At 42.8% G+C, this 23,353-nt stretch overlaps 1 protein-coding gene across 1 annotated transcript; it reads right to left on the bottom strand.

Moving 5' to 3' along the window:
• Nucleotides 1-295: 295 nt before the first annotated feature.
• Nucleotides 296-23,353, bottom strand: greb1 (growth regulating estrogen receptor binding 1). Its single transcript, XM_084349388.1, has 34 exons — nucleotides 23,267-23,353; nucleotides 17,071-17,231; nucleotides 16,341-16,448; nucleotides 15,802-15,978; nucleotides 15,343-15,525; nucleotides 14,024-14,137; nucleotides 13,667-13,807; nucleotides 12,173-12,334; nucleotides 11,895-12,017; nucleotides 10,792-10,977; nucleotides 10,446-10,582; nucleotides 9,942-10,218; nucleotides 9,700-9,828; nucleotides 9,422-9,616; nucleotides 8,953-9,150; nucleotides 8,626-8,809; nucleotides 8,319-8,502; nucleotides 8,104-8,240; nucleotides 7,645-7,996; nucleotides 7,376-7,491; nucleotides 6,948-7,153; nucleotides 6,295-6,862; nucleotides 5,854-6,010; nucleotides 5,656-5,758; nucleotides 5,316-5,471; nucleotides 5,026-5,162; nucleotides 4,772-4,933; nucleotides 3,667-3,871; nucleotides 3,370-3,532; nucleotides 3,114-3,232; nucleotides 2,482-2,714; nucleotides 2,012-2,212; nucleotides 1,761-1,899; nucleotides 296-1,510 (listed from the first exon to the last, which is right to left on the bottom strand). The coding sequence occupies exons 2-34, from the start codon at nucleotides 17,222-17,224 to the stop codon at nucleotides 1,347-1,349; spliced, it is 5,970 nt and encodes a 1,989-aa protein (XP_084205514.1). The 5' UTR covers nucleotides 17,225-17,231; nucleotides 23,267-23,353; the 3' UTR covers nucleotides 296-1,346.

Genomic DNA, 23,353 nt, shown 5'->3' with positions numbered 1-23,353 from the left:
TTATTGTTACTTAAAAATACAGTGGGCAGTTGATGCTATATGCTGTACTTAGTAGCTATTCTTGTAAGATTGGTTATAAAAGCTACAAAATCATTATGTCAAGAACAAATTAACTTTGCTTCTGGCCTGTGTTGACAGTACTGACAGTAATAAGCACCCGTTCAGCTGCAAACCTCCACGATCCAAAGTATTTGAACCATCTGTGGATTGTGAAGTTTAGAGTGATCAGTTCAATCTGTCCAGTTCTGTGTTCGAAATATAAATACAAGGAACATACACACACGAAACACAAAAGAAATGTAAAATGTCTGTACATTTATACAATTAAAGGCATACAGAAGTGTACATTGTGACATGCTGCCGACACAAAGTGGAGTTGTGTTTCTTCAACGGTCACAAATAAAATCACCACACAGTCTATGGAGTACAAAGCATAACAAATGTTCTACATACAAAAAGAATAAATGTACACACGTTTCATGTGCACTTTTTTTTACATGCTGCAAATCTGACGAAATATATTCAAAATATTCATATGTAAAAACAGACATGCAAGACAAACCTGTAAAATCGCCCAATAAAAATGTTTGTTGCCAAATCGGCTACCATTGCACACACATGATTGTGTCTACGTTTTTTTTGTTTTAAAAGCTTCTCATATTGTGTGCACCTGCAGGGGAGTGTGCAGAACACTGTGATAGTACTATAAAAACTTGAACACAGCCAAACCTGCAAACACACATGAAGACATACAAAAGCAGCACCTGCGATTACGGAGTGTAAGGAGAAGAAATGCATTGATTTCATCTTTCACCTTTGAATGCACTGTATTGTACTGTACAAGATGTACAAAGTGTATTTTTTAGATTATATGTGTTTTTTATTTTAGTTTGATTACTCTTATAAAGTTACAGTGAGATTGATTTATGGAGTGTAACATAAAACACACTAAACGCAAACAATACCATTTTGTGACTGAATGTTTCCTCAACAATGTTTTGCTTACTCACAGGACAACCACGCCTCAATAAAGGCCCGATAAAAACAGATTCCCTCGCCAGATAAGATGAATATCTTCAGACGATGACCTTTACCCGATGAATGTGTCCTTCTTGATTTTGGCAGCCTAGATCGGGACCTCACCTCCAAGTCCTGTTTGTGTGTGATCAGTTTCATATTCCATCCACAGCGTTTATGTAGCGTAATATGCAGAGTTTACTGTCTTTTGCGTATCTTGCATTGTCCATTCACAACCCGTTAGTTCGTTAAAAAACACTCATTACATTTCTTCTCTTTGGCAACGAAAGTGATTTCAATCGTGATACCGACTGATACACGTGTTTCGGTCATATGTGTTTTCCAGTCAGAAAGAAGAGCGGTCGGTCCTCCTTGGCGTTGGCAGTCTGGAATTCATCGCTGAGCCTGAATCTCCACTCCTCCTCGAGCTCCAGCCTGCCCACCGTCTGCCTCAAGGAGCTACGATCTGCACTGATGACACACAGAGTCGCACCTACAGGAAGGCAGACAGGAGGGAGAGGGACAGAGACTTTAACTATGACATGGAACTCAAAATTACTTCAGGATGCCCTCCTCACCGTCTCTCACAGCCAGAGCTACACAATGTTGTTCTGGTAATGTTTTTTTTTTGTTAGGAAGATGCTACATGTACCACATTTAGGCACTCAACATTACATATGCGCCACCTATAACACACATACCGGTATATGTTTTCATTGTCTGTATTTGGTCTGCCTTTGTACCTTTGAGGAAAGAGAACTTCTTGAGGAAGCCAGGAGTCACAAAGGAGTCGGCGAAACAGAGGAGAAGGCCACTGAACAGCAGCCCCGTGGTGCTGATGTTGACAGAATGAGGCCTGGAACTCACAAAACACACCGTCACCTGCAGGAGGAAAGGAGAGTGTTTATATATTGTACGTTGAAATCTAAGGAATGGTTAAAGGTGGATGATTTTCTGTAAACAAATACGCTGTGATTGTGTGTGTGCTGTGTACCTCATGTCCCAGGTTGAGGTAACAGTCCACAGACAGTACAGGGTGTGTGTAGTTCTTGGTGCTGAGTGGAAACAGCTTCTGGCTGGTGTGCTGGAGGTATTTTTCCAGTAGGAGCTGAGCTGGTGTAGCCAGGAAAAGGTGCTTGCTGTCTGGAGCACAGACATACTGCGAGGGCCCCACTGAGGTGGGAACATCTGTCATCTGGAGAAAAATCAAACTTTTGTTTAATAATACAATATCTTTCATAACCACAACACCACAACTTCTATAAATACTATAAATAACATGATGTGTCGTCTTTCTGTTATACATATTTTAAATTGAGGAACTGAATGTGGAAACCATATGCAATTCACTTGAACAATAATTGGTTGTTTGTTACTGAGGAATAATTTACAAGATTCTTTTAATCAGTTTCTTTATTCCCCTCTGTGAATAATACATGATGTGCTTCACGTGTCAGTATCTACCTTGGTCTTGATGATAAATGTCCTGTATCCACCGATTGCGATCTGCTTCTTCATGACGCTGAAGCTGTTGAACCGGCAGACGAGCAGTCCGGCGCTGTGTAGCCTCAGGGTGAAGTCCACGTCGTGACAAGTGAAGCGGTTCTGGTCGTACTGGACGTTCTGACTCCGGTCCACGTTGAGGAGGAGGAAGTCATGAAGGTGACCTCTGGAGAAGGGCTCCCTCTGTTTGTTACCTGGATGAAACAAAATAAATTGCAAGTTTAAATGTATTCTAATTTCACTTAATTCCACTTAATCACACAAAAATATTCATATGTTCCTCATCGTGATAAACAAAGCTAAAATGCAATATTACAACACTAAAAAACATTGATTTTGTCAGCCATACAGGCCGTGAACTGGATAATAAAAAGATGTGAGATACAGCTTGGAAAATATCTGTAGTCTAAATAAGCAACCAGTGAAGGTGATGAAGACATAACAATCTATATCTGCAGATAATATCTGAGGCATCAAAAACAAGTAGAGTCTGCCCTGGGTGTGTCATGGAAACTTTATGAACACTTGTTGAGTTGTCTAAATGGTTCCTGACTTTTTCGAGGCTTCTGAGATTGTGTCATTGACCTCCTGACCTGTTAGTCCACGGCTGCTCCACTTCCTGATCCCACAGAGTCCGTAGTGGGCCAGGTCTGGACAGGCCTCCATGTGCTGTAACACCTGCTTCAGTGACACGGCATGCTCCACTGGACCGCTAACGACAGCAAAAAGCAAACAGTGGCTATGTCAAAACTAATGCATAAAATTAATAAACATATTCTTTCTTCAACTGCAAGTAACAGCTATTTTCTCCTAGAGACGTATTCGTGTAATGTGTATGTATGTACGTACTTGCGTGCGTCCAGGTCCACTGCGTTCCACATAACACAGGAGTCATCAGCCAGGATGATGAAGGGCCAGACGTCACCTGCTGGGCCTCCTCCCTCCAAACGCCGACTGCGCTCCAGCTCCAAGTTATGATACGAAAGCTCTTTAATCAGGAAGTGAGCAGCACCTGTAACAGGTTGGGGATCAGTTATTTAGGTGGTGGATCATGAAAGAAATTGTTGATATTGACATTTCAGTACTGTATGTGTCAGTGTGAGTGCTAGGAGGGCAGGAATCCTGAAAGTAGTAACAGTTACATACCTATTCCAGCTCCATTGAAGACAGTGGGCAGTACCAGCATGATGTGGTTGGGCCAGTACTTCTTATACACAGCCATCTCATACTCCTTGACCACCAGGATATGTAGATGTGAGGCTCCGTCCATAGCGTGGTACAGATTGAACAGGCCGTGCTCATGACGGCCAGTTGTCGGGGTGAAGATTGGACTCTTGATGCAGTCTGGGCTCTGAGGTAGTGGAAGAAAAAAAACCACGTTATGCTATCATGACAAAATAATAGTAAATACAATATATAATGCATATATTTAGACATTTCAACATAGTCTTGAAAAGGCAGAAGGGAAGAGAAAAGATGAAGAAAGCTTAGTAAATGTTTTGACTTCTATTAAAGCAAGAATGTATAGTAAATCAGCAGTTTTGGGTCTGATATGATCAGATGCTTTAAGGCCAGTGTGGTGGTCAGAGGTTGTGACCAGAAGTTATTTCAGTGTGTCGATAAATGTACAAAAATATCTTCTCAAACAGAAATCTTCTGTGCAACATGTTCAAGAATGAACTCTGATCCACTTGGCTACAGGACGATCTGACCCATAGTCTGGCCTATAGCACCACCTAGTGGAGTTTACGGGTGTTGCACTGTGGTCAACTCTGAAAATCCCCACTGAAATGCGATGATAATGTGTTGTGGTCTGTGGGTGAGTACAAAGGAGGAATTGACTTAACAATAATAACATTTCTAAACAGAAATTGAATGTTTAACGATATCACTGTTCTACTGCTATGTTAAGAAGGCTCAAAGGTTCATGCATACCACCTTAAATTTGATTAAATGTTTTGTTTTTATTTATCTTCATCATGACAGGAACGTTGTAGAGCATTTAGTGGCAAGGTAAACTATTGATATCCTCAGTAACGGCTGTGATCTTCAGCCTAAGGTGCCAGCAGACTCCACCAGAAATGCTTGTTGGATCATTGAACTGTTTTGGAACCAGCCTCCCCCGACACCTTGCAGCATTTGTTCAGCAAGTAAGTTTAGAAAGTAAGCTGATTTGATTTATTTGTTTCACCACTATTTCTGCTATTTTCACGTGTATTATGATTCGCTAGTTCACTAAGAAAGGACTTACCCAGTCAGATGTGAGTGGCAGCCGCATGCTCTCCAGCTGGCCTCCTGGTTGGCTGAAGCTGAAGTAGTGCTCCTTAGACTTTGGGATGATGAAGTAGAGCTGGATCTCTTCCCCAAGCAGCAGATGTGTGAATGTGAAGGCATGCAGTGTTGACTCATACATCTGAACATAAGGTTAGAGAGGACATTCAGCATCGCCTGTGACATTCACATTTTTAAAGACATCAGATTGTGTGTTTGTTGTGTCCTGCTCACCTGATATCTGGGGTTGAAGCCCAAGTACTGATGACACTGTTCACAGTGGTGGTAGGTGTTGTAGGCTGCATATTTAGACAGCTTGATCCTAGAAGTCCGCCTGCGTAGGTACACATCCTCCTGACGAACAGGCGGTCCTTGGAAAGACAACAGGGGCAAAGACAGATGAGGACAAAAGCACAACATAAAGGTAGTTTTGAGGAAATGTTTGGATTTACAAGCAACAAACATTTAGAGAAGATGAATGTCCTGTGAATATACTTGTGGTTGTGTGTTATGACTGTGCCTACCCTCAGCACTGGGTTTATATCCAGGGCCATAGACAGAGCTGATGTCATCGTATTTGGGGTCATGGATGGTGTAGTCAAAGGGTATCGTCTTCATGATGTCTGGGTTTGGCCAGGAAGCATTGGGTGGGTGGTACTGCACCCCCTCTGCCTGGGCACCTAAATAAGAAACACATTTACAAGCATTGCACATTTGTTGATAGAACGGGGAATATTGTAGATTCAAATCTTTTCCTCACAAAATCCTAGAAAGCAAAACACTCACTAACAGAAAACAGTTGGAGAAACAAAAATATATAAAATGCATCGGACTAATGGCAGGTACTGCATCAAATATACTGACTGTAGTTGATGTCTTCTTCATCGTAGATATCCACCTCCATCAGCCTGATCAGCATCCGGGACAGAATACCCAGGAAGTGCAGGTACGCTCCTGTCTTACCCACCTGACCGTGGAAGGAACAAAAGGAATTGAAGTTACAGATCAAGCAGAGCCTGAGCTTGTCTTTGCATAAAAGAAAGAAATGAAGGCAGAAAGTACCTGTGGGGGTCCACTGAGCAGCAGCCTGCGAGGGTGAAAGTTGTCACTTCGTCCTTCGGTGCGGTTGCTGCTGTCCATGTGGTAGGAGCGGGGGATTGTCCACTGGCGATAGTACAGTGACTGTTCTGTACACGTCATCATTTTACTCAGCAAGGGCCTACAAGACAAAGTTCATTATAACATGTCTTCTAGCGAGACTTCCAGCATCGAATCTTTCCAGGACACACTGAAACTACATTATAGAACAAAACAACTTAATGTCCATTCCGGTTACAGTTGAAAGAGACTATTACATCACTATTTTGCTATGTTTGAGTTTTTTTACTTACACGTGTTCAAATAATGCCAACTTTGCATAGCATTAGCAGTCCATGAAACTTCTAAATATTGTTAATGTCATGTTACATCTACAGTATATCATACTGTATGTGTCAGTTTTACCTGAAGCTGCTTGCCCATGCGACTGACATGTGTGGCAGGAATGAAGTACATCTTGGGAGCCCGCTGCTGTCACTGGCTGTGATGATATCGTAGAGGGCACGGGGGAGCAGCACAGAGGGCGGGCGACTCACCCCCCGCGCCCAGGAGCAGCTGAGGTGAGGAGAGGAGGCTCGTGGGGACAAAGAGCCAGAGGAGGTGGATTTGGAGTGCTGGCGGCGAGACTGTGCAGGGGGAAGCGGTTGAGGTTGAGGGTAGGAGTTTGTTTGAGATAATGGCTGATTTTGGCTCTGAATTTGTGGTTGTGGCTGCAGCTGGGAGGTTGTTTGGGCCTGGGAATAACTCTGCACTTGAGCCTGGGTTTGGTGGTGTAGTGGAGGTTGAGGATATGGAAAAGACTGAGATGGGGGCTGGGGTTGAAGTTGAGTCTGTGATTGTGAGGGATTCTGTATGGTGTCCATGGTCCCTTTCTGGATATTTGGAGAGGCAGTGCTTTGGGCAGGGAAGGGATCTAAACCTCCACTGTCTGGGCATGACTGGAGCTGCTGGCTGGAAGACAGAGGTGAGTCCCCTGCAAATGGAAAGAGGAAAATACATTAGCCACTACATCAGTGAAGACATTTAAAATATTTTAAAATCAGTTCATCTCATCTCACCATTCTCCTGTCCCTCTTCCTCCTCATTGTCAGTGCTGCTGAGTTTCTCTGCATCGCTCTCCAGTAAGTCACTCCCTGGTCCGGGATTGTGTGGGGGTCGTGACTCTGCCCGCACTAGATAAGCAGCCAGTCCAAGCTCTTGTTCGAGTGTGGTTCGCTGAAGGTAGGAGCAGTTTATCACTCTAAGATCGCAGTACTTCAACGACCTGTGGGCAAAATTAATTCACTGTTTTTAACTCCAGGACACATGTATTTAAGCTTCTGTCGCTTTCCTGAGAAAAACAATGGTGTTACACGTACCAATTAGTACAGACTGATAATCTAGATGTTGCTACAGGTTCCCCTCATAGAAAAACTGGGTGGTGAAACTACAGTACATGAGGGGTTGGGAACAAACAAACTCAAGTTTCATGAGCAGAACTGTGTACCTGGGCAGTGATTCTCCCAGTGGTTCAGCTCCTGACAGGATCAGGATGCAGGGAAGGGCCTCCAACTCCAGGTAGCTCCGAGGAACCCAGTCAGCATCCTGGATCTTCAGCCATGTCTGCAGAACAAATAACACAAGTCAGCATCTTTTAATCACTCTAATTGTGAGCTCATCTATTCATGAAATGATTTATAATAATGAAAATAATAAACTTTATTTGTATAGCACTTAAAAAGAGGAACAGACTTTGCAAATTTAATTTATCCCCACCTTGATCTGATCAGTGAAGCTCTGTCCAATATTCAGAGCTTGGTTTGGATTCCCCAGTATGATTTCAAAGCTCTCCTCCAGACCCAGCTGCCTCCTAACTCTGGACAGCCGTCGGTGGGCCCACGCTGCCAGAGCCAAAGAGGGGATCCGCAGCAAGACCATGTGACCGTGGTGGGCGGGACATTGCTGGGCGGCAGTCAGCAGTGATTGCACAATCTCAAGGGTCTCCACAGAGCTGTGTTTGTGGAGATTTTGGGAGCCGCTGACTCTGCCGGACGCCGCCATCAGAGCTACGCAGTAGTGTTGGATCAGAACTGTAGTCCGGATCACAGCACTGTGCAGTTTAGGGAACCTAGCAGACAGAGTTTGTAAGGCTCTTGTTTTTTACATGCCCATCTGCAAGTTAAGTCCAAATTCTTTGTGAAGTGTGTTTGTGAACCGTGTGTGTGTTTACGCTACCTTTCTTCCAGAGCAGATGCCATGCTTTCAAAGGAGGAATCATAACGCATCAGAGGCAGGCTGCTCCCTGAACGTGTCGACTCTAAAAGCTCTGACACGCCAAAGTACCGCGTCCTCTCGTGATACAGGTCCACATCCTACACACATACGCAATGTTAGGGTAAGCACAAATTCAAGTGAACTCCCAGTCAATCACACACAATTATCTGTCTTACATTACTGAATGCAGAGGGCCAGTGGATCTCATTGTAGGGGCTGATGCGAGTGAACTGTGTCTGCAGAGCGAAGGGGAAGGAGGTGACGTGGAGAATTAGGATGTTTGGAGCATCTCGGACCTGTCGGGAGTTTAACAGTTGGTCCACCAGACCCAAACCACTGTCTGAGCTACTGCAGGATGCACTGAATGAGAGAAAGAGACAGAGACTCAGAGAGAGAGACAATACACTTGATACCAGGCAGACACAGCCATAACGCTGCATCACTTCTGATTTCTCTCTTATTTTCTTTTTCACACACACACACCTGTTAATGTCACAGTGGGCGTGGTCATGGACCAGGATGTAGAGTGTGTAGGAGTTGCTGTATGCCTCCTGGATGAGGCTGTCAATTCGGGCATGAGCGCACTGATCCATCTTGACCACGTAACGCTCAGCCTCCCGCTGAGACACACAGTCCTGGTCTAAGCTCCCAAGCTCCTGGAGGACACCTGAGACACCGACAAAGAGAAAGACGGCGGTAGAGTGAATATACATCAACATGCACACACACAAAATAAAATGATTCTCCTTGTCTCTCAAGAAGAATGAAACAAAAAACAACTGCTGACAGAGAAATCATCATGTAGCTAACCAGAGCTCCAGAGATGACGAACGGTCTGCTGAAATGTGACCTCGGAGGGCGGGACCAGGATGAGAAAGCTGACCCTGTCGAAGGAGCCGAGGTCCAGGTTCTGTGTGCTGGAGTCTGCTATGGCACAAACATGCGACAGCAGCTTCCTGGCGACTGCTAGCTGGATGGGCCGAACCTCACGCCACTCTACGGAGTATTCTGCACACATACAAACACATAATTAAGATTAAAGCAAATGGAAAGCTTTAAATTGATCCTATATGCTACTAGGTAGAAATCATTAGCCCAAAACTGTGAAGTAGTATGGATTACAGCTATGGGAAAACCTGATGTGATTACATGACAGCTGCCTAAAAACAAAAGTTTATCATCTTATCCAAGCAATATTTAAAAGGGTGTTTTCACACTGTGGTGAAGCAAGGATATCCATTACATACACAGTGACATTTTCCATCTGTCTGTTTCTCACCTGAACAGGTGTCTTTGGGACTTGAAGCTCTCTCTTTAGGGCTTGGTGAGTCTTTTGGACACTGTGTGTGTGAATCCTTTGGACTGTGTGTGGTTTTAAGACTCCTCTCTTCAGCTGACTCCTGACTGCTGGATAAGGGAGATGGCTCGCTGCTGTCCACAGTGGCACTGTCCAGCAGGGAGTCCATATCACCATCTGAGGAACAGCAAGGCCACATTAATATGAATGCACCGCAGAAACAGATGTGCATGAACAAACGAGCAGACAGTCGTACACACCTTGTCCGAGGGAGTTGCAGTAGTGGATGAGTTCCTGGGCAACACCGGTGGAGAGCTGGTGGTTGATTTCTTTCAGACCCTCGTTAGGGGAGAACATACTCTCTGCTAAGGCGCGACACTGATGTTTACCTGAAACACACAAACATAAATACCCAGAATTAAAAAACTGCTTTTAAATCTTTCTGTCTTGTTCTCAGGACAACTTAACAACACTCAAACTGATATAAAAACTCAACTCCCACCTGTGACGACCACACTGGACTGTGTTTCCTGACCCGGTGCAGTAACAATAATGACCACATAGTTAGTGTTGTCAAGTCGTCCTTCCATTAACCTGCTGAACGTCTGCTGGATGCCTTGAGCCAAAGATCCAATATGCTCCCCCAACACTACCACACCCTCTCCACAGGATGACGCAGCCAGCTGGGCGAGCCAGGGAAGCTGGCTGGGGGTCAGGGGTTGATGGCTCTGGGGAGGTAAGGACAGATGCTGGGGGAGTCCAGGCAGAGTGGATGGTGTCTGGAGAAAGAGACGAAAATGATTAGCAATTTTATTTTATTTGTGACGACATACAGTAAAAACTTTGAGCTGCATTTTATGTATGAAAAATGCTGTCAACATAAAATATTATTATTATTAAATGCACAACAGGTCTTAAGGTCTTGCCTGAAGCATACATTTTACTTCTTCTTGTTTTTCCTTATTTGAGTTATTTTTTTTACACTAGGACAGACGCCCTGTCTCACCTCTATGCCATAGTGCCTCCCTTGGGTGGCCGGTGTTTGAGGCTGCTGGTACTGTCTGATCTCGCTGAGGTGGGACTCCCTCCATGACCGCATGAATATCTGCTCCAAGTCCTCTATCAGGGGCACCTGGTCAGGGCCTTGGATGAACATAAGAAACACAGTGAGTATTCTGAAGAGAAGTCTCAAATACATTTTTATTGAATAGCTTAGTTGAACATGTTATTTTTTCTGCCTCGCAGTGGCCATCATGAGTCACAGCAATGACATCATTAAGGCTCAGTCACTTGCCTCCTCTCTGCAATCCCACTGTGTATGATTACAGCATTTATTGTGATTTAAGACTGACCTAGCTGAACGAGGTAGTAGACAGTAAGAAGAATCTGCATCTCAGTCGACAGTGGCTGAATGGGTGATGGTCCATAGTGCTGGTAGACTCTGGGGAGTGTCTGGGAGCTCAGGTAACAACTCTGGAGGAGAGAACTGACGAGCACTTCACTGACATTGCCAGTCAGCTGAGGGAGTGGGCCGTGTCCTGTGTCAATGAGAGGCAGACAGATAAAATAGATGAACACAGTGAGGTGGCAGAGAATTAGAAGTTACCATTCCACAAAACACATGCAGAGATGTAATGTGACAATCATAATGTATTGGATATACAAGTCAGTGCCATCGGGCTCAAAAGTAGCTATCGCAAACAAAAACATAAAGACTCTTTAAAAGAACATATTTTATCATGACCTATGATAGATTTTATTTTGCTGTTTGCAGGTATATAATGTTTTTTTTCAGTTACATTATGAAAGTCTTAAACTGCAACAAACCCAAACAGAGATCAGTCAAGTAAGTGGTGGGAAAATGCAGTTCTATATACTCCCAAAGGAGAAATGTTTAATAACAGGGATAGGAATATGTGACTGGAGACACAAAGAGCAGCTAAAGTGGTGGAGAACACAGCAAATTACAAGATGGGTGGTGAAGTGAAGGGCAGACAGGTAATGAATGAGATGGGAAAACAGGAAGAAAAGTACACACGATACTACATAAAAAGTAGATGGAGCATAGGGAAGGTGGATGAGTTGATAGGTGATACAAAGGGGTGAAAAGGGTGGAGGAGGCGAAGGGTGGAGGGGAGGGCAAAAAGGTTGAGAGAGAGCCTCGGGTTTTTAGCTGACCTCTAACCTGTGAGGAGAGGTGAGCTAAAATGACCATCTGTTGGGTGATTACTGCAAACCTCACCTGTTCACCTGCCTGAGAAAGTCCAGCACTGACAGCTGGGTGGAAAATGGATACCAAACACCAACTAGTCAAGAAGGACTTTGACTGATCAGTCAGTCAAATAATGGTATTAATAATCTACAACTGCCTGTGCTGTAGGTGTGTGTGTGGCTGCTTAAGAAAAACAAAGTGCACCCTGTCGTCATAAATCACTGATATAATTGTTCATCTGACCTTTAAAGATGACAGGTTGTAGTCTGCAGGTGTGTAGCAGCTGATCAGGGATTGTTACAGACAGCCCTGAGGGAGCGAGTGGGGTCAAGGACCCCTGCGATGAACTCAGCGGGGCTGCAGTCTCTGGAGAAAGCACAGAAACACATTTACATTTACACAAAGACACACAGAAACACTGAAGGCAACACAACACACAATCTTATTCACACATACAGCATTAAATAAATATCTCCAACCACATGTTTTTCTGATATATTCTTCTGTATCTATGTCTCTACCTGATCTTGCTCCGGTTGCGATGACAGAGGGAACGGATAATGTTGTTAAGACTGATGAAGATGGTGGTGTCTTCCCAGTGCTCTCTGGCAGACTGTTAGCAGATGACTCAGGTGACCAGCCTTTGTGTCTCTTTTTTGGAGGTCCAGCATTTGTATGGGGACCTGCAGGTTAAAAAATAACATCATACAGCATATTAGCTTAAAAGTTTGTAGTTTACACTCCTACCATGTACATACATACATTACATTTTTTTCCCCTTTTTGGCATTTTTTCTGGCTTGGAAAAAAAGATCTTGTTGCTGCACATAAGTTAGGCAATTTCATTTGTTGTTTTTTGGATTTATCGCTTTCTTCAATTTCAGTTTTCTTCAGGAAAATACTTTATTATACTATATACTATATACCATACTACACTTTCCTGTATAGCTTAAAGAAGTCACTTTTCAAATGCCAATAAACCACAAATCAACAGAACATGCTCTAAATGAAGCTTTAGGATGGACTTCTGTCGATACAGTAATGGAAAACAGCTGTATTTTAGTCAAACGTTAACCCGTCTCTTCCTCTTCCTCCCTGTTGAAATGCAGCAATTGGGAAACACATAAAAGCTCCACTTGTTAAAAGGGTCATGAAAAAAACAACATCGGCAGGAAGGAAGCTTTTCATTCAGCGAGACAGCAGGAAAAAAGATGAGACGGAGCGGGAATTTTACAACCCTGGGTTATAGAGGTGACAGACAGAGGGAGAGGGAGGGAGACAGACAGAAAGACAAAAGACAACCCCCGACACACTATGCAGCTGGCTGGCTCCTGTATAGCAGGGTTGTTATAACACACACACACACACACACACACACACACACACACACATATGCTGTTAGGCTGGCTCTCCCTTTCAGAGGTGTGAAGAGACCCAGGGGAGGGGCTTAATGACAACGGACACAAACTGACCATGTTTACATGCACACAAAAAGCCAGAAAACAGTGAGAAATCAGATCAAAGTTACACATTAGATGATAACAATACACTACATAACTACAATAACCTTAAGTATTCAGGTTAATACTGAGGAGCTTATTTTGTGACACATCATTTAAAAGTTTTATGAAAAAGATGATATGCTCATGTCTATTGCTGGGAAATTTTTTCTAAACTTTTGATTGTGAAATTGCAATAATATTTGTGGAGTGAAGAGCATGTCTGAGAGGGGCTCAGGTTTCTCATTTAAACGACCTTTAAGCAATCAGGATGCTCCAGAAATTAAAGGGCACAAAATATAGTTTCTGTTTGGCCAAAAGCAACAAAACCCCTCTAATGATGAGATCAACTGTTAAACACCTTCATCTTCAGGATTTTCTCATTCACATTGATGCTGTAATGGAGAGTATGCAAAGCTCCAATAACATAACTAAAACTAATGTGTCAATCTTTCAAATTACATGTCACATACACACATGCTTTAGAGCTGAATTCACCAGTGCGCACAATCTATACCTGTAGCTGAGGGTCTCCCAGGTCCTGACTGAGGCTGAGGCTGGGTGATTGAAGGAACAGCATGGTTGCCATTTGTCAACGAGTGGGGGACGTCAGCTATTTGTGGCAGACCAATTTGGTCTACGTGTGATCCTGATCCCGCTGTTTAATGATAGATAGAGAAAATGAATTCATAACAATAAAGGCTTTGACTTTTTTCCTGAAAAATATTTCTGCGAGTGTTACTTGTTACGTTCTCTCTGCCACTGCTTGTTTATGTGAGCTACAGGTGTCTATCACTATACCAAAGAACACAGGGCATTCTTGATTGTGCTTTTCAAGCGTGTCCGCATTTCTGTGTATTTTGCTGTGCGTTACCTGTGTAGCTGCCAGGTGTGTGTGACGGGTGAGTCAGTGCCATGTTTGGTGGATGTTCATCTGACGTCACATGGCCTTCTGAGAGGCTGGACCCCATCTGTCTCATCCTGCCATCTGAAACACACACAGACACACAAACTTGTTTGATATCAAGGGAAACAGAAATTTCCAGAGAAACAAGGTCATGGTCTGATGCAAAAAGACCTCTTCAGCAATTTTTACAGATAACTCAGAAAAACCTGCGTCTTGAAACAGGCTAGACTTAACATGACAACACTGCTCTGGAGTGTTAAAGGTAAAACAAATGGTGCTGCAGCAGAGGAGGAGTGAGTGAAGTGAATGACTGGTATGAAGGGATTTTAAGAGCGACCACACGTTAAATGTGAACACTGTTTCTGCTTCAGTCTGCAGGAATAACATTGTATGCTTCTCTCTTTCTCTTATTTCATACCCTGCTCAGACCAAAGCAAGAGTCCAGGAAAAGTTTTCCTTTTGCCAGGAATGAGCCCTAACCCTGTACTGGTTTTACTCAGGGTTGACACTGACAGATGACCAGACAGGTAGCATAATTTCCATTTAAGTAACCACACAGATACCCCAGGGTCTGACTTTCTTTACTGTAAACTCTTAAACTTTACTCTTTATTTCCTGTTACAGAAAAGAATAGAAAACAAGAATCATGCAGAAACAACAGGATAAGATTAGAAACACTGAGAGAACATAATATCTACAGGGTAAGTGTCCCTCCTCACAGGCTGTGTCCTTTTGCACCATTTTAATTTGATGGGTTACCTCCAGGCTGTGGCCTCTGTGTACACTCTGTACTCTCACCTTTCACCTGTCCTGCAGGCTTTACTACCTGTCCATCTGGTCAGACCCATACACCCAGAGCTTCCAGATCAATACAAGTCAGATTTTTGTACACTACAGCCTAAATTTAAGATAAATCCTACAGCATAAATTGTGCGTGTGGTCTATTCATATTGATGTTTTTCTTCACTTGGTTTACTTGTTCACTTCACACAGTTATATTTGAAAACTATGGCATTACGGTTAAAAACGCAGAATGATTAAGACCTGACTCTTCCCAGCAGGTATGATCTTTCCTTTCAGTTAATAACTCATCCATACGGTCATCTGAAAGTAATGTTTTTCAATTGCAGTCTCACCTAGTGCTAAAATACAAATAATATGTTTATATTTATTTTATCGTACTAAAGCGTTATTAATCAATTAACAAATATGAGTGCTTGTAACACATTTTAAATAACTCGGAATCACTTCAGTTGCCAAATACAACACATGTATGTATCTCCTACCGTATCCCCTCCAGCAGATGGGAGCTCCTTTGACCAGCACGCCCTGGTTGTTTCGGTACAGATGGTACTTCAAGTGCTTCTGTTTCTTGGGCTGGGTGCTGAGCTTCAGGTTTATGTGGTTGGAGAACTCTGTGAAATAGCGAAAGCCTTTCTCTCCACAGCCCATACAGTTCCCAGAGAAGCCTGGAGGGAGCACGCATACAGAAAATGTATGATTACAACTGTATTGATACAGTCACATACAAAACCATCTCGATACTGTCACAAATCAATGTGATCAAATTTAAACAAATAGTTAAACATTCATATTAAGAGTAATAACAACTGTTTATGTTTCTTGCTGATGCAAAGCTAGGCTAAGGGTCCAATCTAGTCTGTAGATCAATTTTCTTTTCTCACTCTTGAAAAGAGTTCGACAAACAGTGATGGCAGTGTGTCTCTGTTAGTCTCCTGTCTCACCCAGCAGTGCGTTGTGACCCCGTTCGTCTGGCAGGAAGCGACGGTCCACGGTACACACAAGCAGGTTCTCAGGGAGGGATGGGGACTTCACCCCGACCAACATGAACCCTTGGGGCACATCCAGTGGGTCTGATGCCAGCGAGGAGAGACGCAGGTCTCTGCCCGCCTGACAGAAGCCTGTTTGGTGAAAAAGACAAGAGAGGACGGCCATTTTTCACTAAATGATGTGGTAACTTTTCTTTAAAATTTAGATTATGTTGTCTTAATGTAGCAGAAATAAGAAAAGTATGAAAACATAGTATTCAAACAGCTTTCTGTTGCTCATTACCATTTATCTGCTGTCATTGAGATTTTTAGCACACCCGAATCATATTTTCTCCCTCCAACTACAACACACAATCTACAGAACTGACCCTTGCAAGCTGTGTGACTGCATATCCAGCAGAATGCACAACCAACCACACTCATCATATTTCCCTTCATATATGTGGCTCTGGGGCTGTATGTTTTTGAGTACATACATGTGTATGTTTACAAACCATCTGTGGTGCAGCATCCCTCAGGTGGGGGCTTCATCTGATAGGGTATTGGAGGGCTGTTAGACTCAGATCCATCTTCATCATCCTCATCATCATTCTCTGTGCGGCCTGTTGGAGACATACACACAAAAAAACATATATTTGTATAGGTCTGCAAATAACAAATATTTTCTATGTTATTGATTATTCTGCCGATTCTTTACAATTGGTAGATTCATTGTTTGGTCTACTTTCTTAAACATCAAATTCCACGACTTTTCAAAGACTTTCCAGGCACAATTCCCTCAAATTCAAGGACCCAACATGGCTTAGTCTGAGACATGAATTAAGGTTAATAACTATTACAACACTGAGCATTTTATATTGAGAATTAGCAGGCTTTACAGAAGCTCACAGACAACAATTGAAAAGAGAGAGAGGCTTGAATGTGTGAACACATTTATGTACTAATGATCAAAAAAAGTATCAAAAGAACTTTAATTTCTATTCTTGCTCAAAATATATACATTTATACACTTTCAATGCCTCATGTCCATTGATGTCTATTTTCAAAAACTTTCAAGGCCTTGATTTCTTTCAAACTTTTAAGGATTTCAAGGATCCATAGGAACCCTGATAAAATTTAAAAATGCAGCTCTACAATTTGTCCTGGGGAACAAGAGTGACAAGCAGAAACAGATGCAATATCAGGATTCAGATGGGAAGAAATTTACACTTTTGCTGAACCCACCATCATGTGCCAACAGCTGCTCTGACTCGAGGTAGAGCTGTGAGAAGACAGGCCGAGGCACGACAGTGTTCGACCTCAGTGACGCCTCAATGGAGTTATGAAGGACCTCTTCAAAGCGTGTGGTCCGCAGCTGGCCCGCATAGGAGTTCCCCATTAGTGTCCTGCCAAAAGGACCCAGTAACCTTGTGTTAGACACTCAAAAGTTTCTCACAAACTCACACAGTAATTTGTTTGCGTTTGCATTAACAATTCACCAAAATCCAATGTGTCCAGTTGAAGTTATGCTGCTTTCAGGCGCTTTAAGTACAGATTTACAGTGGTATCTCATCAACAAGGTCTTTCAAGAAAGAGCTGTGATAGTAAAAAGGACTCTGTGATAAAAGAAAGAATACAAAGAAGGTCTGTTTACACTTTTTGAAGTCCTCTGACAATGAGGATAGATGTACTCCTAAAAATTGTCTAAGACACACATCCACACACAGACACATGCACACACACACAGACACATGCACACACACACACACACACACACACACACACACACACACACACACACACACACATGCACCAATGAACACACACAAACACAGAACAAAACATTTACTCACACAGGAGCACACACAGGCCTGCACGCACATAAACACTGGTTACTCATGGATGGCATCCGTCCAGACAGCATGCCATAAAATCAGCTGCACTGACAGAGTCAGGGCACCCTGACCTAGACTCTATTCCCTCTTACTCACTGTTTTCCTATTCTTTCTCTCCCTGATTCTCTCTCAATCATTCTCTGTTTTGTTTTTTTTGGCCTGGTTTGCCTCAGTCATCTTGCTCTCGAACAGATGAGAAACAGCCAAAGAAAGCAATTCTTTCCATATACTATTTCAAAACTTGCGACGAAGACTGTTGTTGTTGCTGTTAAGGTAAGAATATCACCACAAGCACATTTTCAATGCACTTTAAATGACTTGAATCATTTGTTTGTCACTTGCATGACACCTCACACACGACTGGTGCACCTAACTGCTGCCATCTTCGATTTAAAAATTAGAAGCACTGCTTGTGCGTAAGCAAGATGCTGAACGAATGTGTGATAAACACTGACTTAAGTCTCAGACCCAAACACGTGTGCAGCAAACAAAACTGGGTCAGTGAGGAGGGAAATAACAAGGTTGGATTGTAAACACCAACTTAATCCCCCTCCTCTAAACCTTGGACTGCCCATATGCTGGCTGCTACACACACACACACACACACACACACACACACACACACACACACACAAGAAGCTACACATGACTGAGAAACTGTGGGGTAATAGACTCAATGACATGTCAGCATCTTGCTAACGAGCCTAATGAAAAGACTAGCCTGTCAGATTACAGATTTAAAGCTGTTTGTGTCTTACGATTCAAGCTAGCAGGACTACAGCTTCTCCTCAGAGTGATGACTGTATCTGTTACAAAACCACAAGTCTTGTGACCAACAGCAATTCATGCCAAATCGGAGACAATATTAGACAAACAACATCACTTTGATTTGACTAAATATAAAGGCGCACAGATGAATGAAAACAAAGCTTTCTCTGTCTCCAAAGTGCTGCATTGCTTTACAAACTCTTGTATCTCTTGGCAGCAAAATCAAAGTTAAAGGAGGAACATTTCTAGCAGCTTGGATCACCACCAGTTTTCCATACAGGAACCAATGTAGCTGAGGAAATCCTAACACCTGCTCAAAGCCAAAAATGAATCTTCATTTCCTAAATGGCTCCACATTTGTATGACTTTTTATTTGTGCTATGCCCAGGTTATATTCAACACTGAGTCATGGGTTGTAATATTTATCTATGAAAGCTTTTGATAAATGCGTGAAGACTTCATTCTGTGGTATAATGCTATACTGTAGGTTTGGCCCAAACTACAAAAATAAGACCAATATTGTGAAAACTTGAAATTTCTTTTATGAAAGACAAAGTTAGGGATGTGTGCCATTAGGCCTCTAGTTAATCAAACCTTGCTACCCGTGCTACTTGGCAACAGACATACAAGTCAGTTAAACTTAGTGTAAAGTACAAATCTACATTACATATTGACATAATTTGCACTGCAATGCCATGTCGTTCTTATCAAATGTTGCTTTATATAACAAATACAACCCGGTTAACTGTTGCATCTAAGATGTTAGGCAATATTTTTTCTGACAATTTAATAGGGTTAAATTTTTGTTGTTTTTGAATACTTTCTTTACTGTAGACTCGTCAAGTAGTCTACGTTAAAACTCTCATGTAAATGTTATGGAAAAGTCAATAGGAACATCCCTCGACAAGACAAATGAATAAAATTACTAGGGAAAAAAAATCAGCTTAGCCAGCTCGGGTGAAGATGCACACTAGAACTGAAAATACACCAATCTTTGTCCTTAATTCCCCTTAAATCTCACATATTCATGCTTCAGTATTATAACCTGCACTTCTGAGAAACAGGCCATGCCCATTTTTCTCTTGAAATTCATGTTGGAGATGAACACACAGACAAAGTCTCTCTTTCTCCCCTCTGTCACACAAACACACACACACACACACACACACACACACACACACACACACACACACACACACACACACACACACACACACACACACACACACACACACACACACCTCACCAGCCACCTTCTGCTTCCACACTTTCATATGTAAAGAAGCGGCGTAGACTTTTAAGGCCTTGCACCACTTTGTAGAGAGACAGAGGATGGAAGACAAAAAGCCCTGTCATAACACAGCCGGCACTGACAGGAAGTAATCACACCTTCTACCAAAAAGCAGACTGATCTTTTTACAACCAGAGAGAGGAGACAGGGAGGGAAACAGGGAGAGAGGAGATGAAAGCAGAGAGGTGTATTCCACCTTTTATTGAATCCTGACCAGAATCCTAAACTTCTGACCAACTGGTAATCAAATAACTAAGAACTGTAGGTCTCAATCTGAAGCCATTTTATACGTTTTTTGGAGACAGGCTTTTCTGCCAAATATTTATCATTTGTAAAATGGCAAAGAGAAAAGATTCTGCAGGTTTTGATTAGAACTGCAACAATTGGTTGATTAATTGATGTGTCAATGGAAATTAATTGTCAGCTATTTTGAAAGTCAGTTTTCAAGCAGAAATGTCAAACATTTTCTGGTTCCAACTTGTTAAAAGAGAAATTTGCTGCTTGACTTTGCCATTAATGACAGTAAATGAGGAGTCGTTGGGTTTTGGCCTGTTGGACAAAAGAAGCATTTTGAAGACTGCACTTTGGGCTCTGGCCACAAACCCTGCGGCACAGAAAAGAAGACATGCGGCAGCAGATGTGATAGAAATAAGCAGAATGCAAAACTTGTAATGAAGCTTTGTTGATCTTTTCTTCTCCCATCTCCCCCTCCTTTCGTCTCTCCCTCACGTGGAAGTGGGAGATCCTTTCATCTCCTCCCCCTTCTCTTCTTCTCTGTCTTTCTTTCACCCTGGGGAGAGAGACACTATTGTGGTGTTTTATGACCCCTTGGACCCCCTTCCCACCACCACCCTCAAACACACAACCTCCTCACACATACTTACATGTAGTTAGAGTCCTTTTAAAAAAATATCAGCCCCATGCAATCCACAGATGATACTAACTACCACACCACTGCTTTTATACTATGTATTTTAACACTTATAAGGAGTTTTTAGAATTACAGATTCACTGTCAAAGGATAAAAGCTGAACAAATAAAGACTCACTCTTAGCTTTATTAATCCGGGTCATTCTGGACATGATTGTTAGCATCAAATTATATGCTACCAAAGGTATGCCTTATAGAAGAAAGTGTAAGGATAATGTAATGTCCTGCTTAGCTCCTTGCTAATGTATGCAAACTCACATATGCGCTCTCTGCTTTGAGGGCATGGGTGTTTTAGTTTCAGGGATGTCTCATGACCGCAGAGGTCAAAGGTGAGTCCAGATAACAATGTTTAAGTAAGACTTTGATGTGGCCTATACCTCTAATACACACGCACACAAACATATGCGGATGCGCACACACGTATAGGCACCCACGCACACACGCTCTCCCATGGGCTCATGCTCAGTGGACACAAAGGGCTTGTCTTGAGGGGTGAGAGGTCGTCCTGGGAGAGGTCAGATAAGAACCCCAGGCTCTTTCTCTGTTGGACAGGCCCACATACCAGTCGTACACACACAAACACATCCAGCATCCCTGCTATTCTTTCTTTCTGTTCAGTCTGACATGCAGGGTTGCAGTGTCCAACCTCCACCCCACATTCAATAGATGATCATATTACACAGTCACACACACAAAAACAGACACATGCACAGTTAAGTGAATGCATGCCTATGAATATGTCCAAAATTGTTCTCCAGTGGTAACGTTTGTGTGTGTGAGAGCGAGCGATAAGGCAGAGACATGTGGAGCAGTGTCAGCTGGTCAGTGCAGCGTCTCTTTCAGCCCCGAACTGGAGAATTAACAAGAGAAAAACTCTCAGCTTTGCAGATGCTCTGTGATCACTGACCCGCTGCAACGCATATGCAAAGGGGTGTCAGTTGTACACACAAGCACACACACAGTGTGGGCTCATCACTGACCACTGACCCACATTAAATGCACCCATTCACAGTTTGCTCAACAGACACTGGATCGATGGCCAGCCAGCCAACTGGCCAACTGGTCAGGCAGGCAAACCCCTCCGTCGGCCATTCAGCTACACATCATCACACTTGTCCCCACGCAAACTGAACTGGCCTGACACTCGGCTGCCACAACACAGAATTTCGAATTATTATGTGCAAATGATTATTTTTCTTTGTATACATGCCTGTTTAAACTTGCGACCTTTACGTGAATCTATGAAGCATGCTGCAGTACAACAACACCTGGATAATACTGTCAGCTGTGAGTTACGGTGAAACAGTACAGGCAACCACACAGATATAGTGTGATTGTATGTCTACATACACGGCAGTATGCAGTCAGTGTAAAGAAAAGGTCAGATGGAAGGCACTACAAAGCTTCAACCCTGCCTGCTAGTTTGCTATCCTGCTCCACGTCCTTGAGCAGTTTTTTTCCCTTTTTTTTCTGCTCTCTCTATATCTTGGATAGCTCCAGGGGAACGTGTGTTGTCTACAGGCGTGAAAATCTGGCTGCAAGTGTACTGTAGCATGGTTTTAAACCTTTCAGCTGCATCATCACGATTTGCATCAAGCAAGTGTTTGTGTGATCAAAATGTTTGAAACCATCGGCCATGTTAGATGTGAAATGACTACATACACACACACACACACACACACACACACACACACACACACACTCGGCATCAAATGTTATGAGCTGTATCAGGAGTCCACACAAGAAGCACATGCACACACTTTGTATACACACAAACAAACAGCAGTAACTCTACTTTTCTTTCAGATTTTTTTTCAAGACCCTGCTTTATTTAATGGATTTGATATATCATCTTTTAAGTATTTTTTAAAAGGCATACTGTTTTCTTATAAATGTACCAAAGTCACCCACTCTGTTATATAATCCCACGTTGTTACTAACTAAGGCAGCAAGTGGAAGTAAAAACACAATCATTAAGCTCATTACATAAGAGCAACACACTGAAATACCTGGTTGTTTCTTGGGTTGAATGTTTTGGGGAGCAGCCAAATTATTTGGACAGGATTAATCAATTTAAGGCAGCGCTGCATCTGGAGTGTGAGTTGAGTCTGTATTTAAAATCTTTACAGTAAAATGCACAGAAGAAGAAAAAAGAAATAAAAGACTGCGTGGCTGAGCATTTTATCTGTTTATAACATACTAGACAGGTTTGAGAAAGTGTACCGAAGTTTTTCTTTTTGACAGTGAAAGAAATTGTTTGTGGATAAATGTGAACTGCCTCTAATAGTGATAATATACATATGAGCATGACCAGAAGGGATGAAAAAGGACGTATTTTCCAGCAAAACTGGCACATTTTACAGCTAGAAGCCACAGCGCCACAGTTAAACCCCCCCTCTCGTTAACAGCGTGACTGTTTCCGGCTTCCTAACAGCATCAGCAACAGCCGAGCGGACAGTGAAGGTCTGATTTTCATCATTAAGAAGCCTCATAAGGTGACGTGCCCTACCTGCGGAACACACTAACGTAAAGTTAACCCTCAGAAAATGCGACTCACCTCTTGGCTGCAGCGGGACAGACCCGCTCACGATTCCTCACCAACAGGCTGCAAGTTGATCCGACGCGCTGTCATCATGTCTCCGGC

This window comes from Pagrus pagrus (genome assembly GCF_965226575.1).
Source record: "Pagrus pagrus genome assembly, chromosome: 1".
NCBI classification, from domain to species: Eukaryota; Metazoa; Chordata; class Actinopteri; order Spariformes; family Sparidae; genus Pagrus; species Pagrus pagrus.
This window is presented reverse-complemented; position numbering and strand designations above follow the sequence as displayed.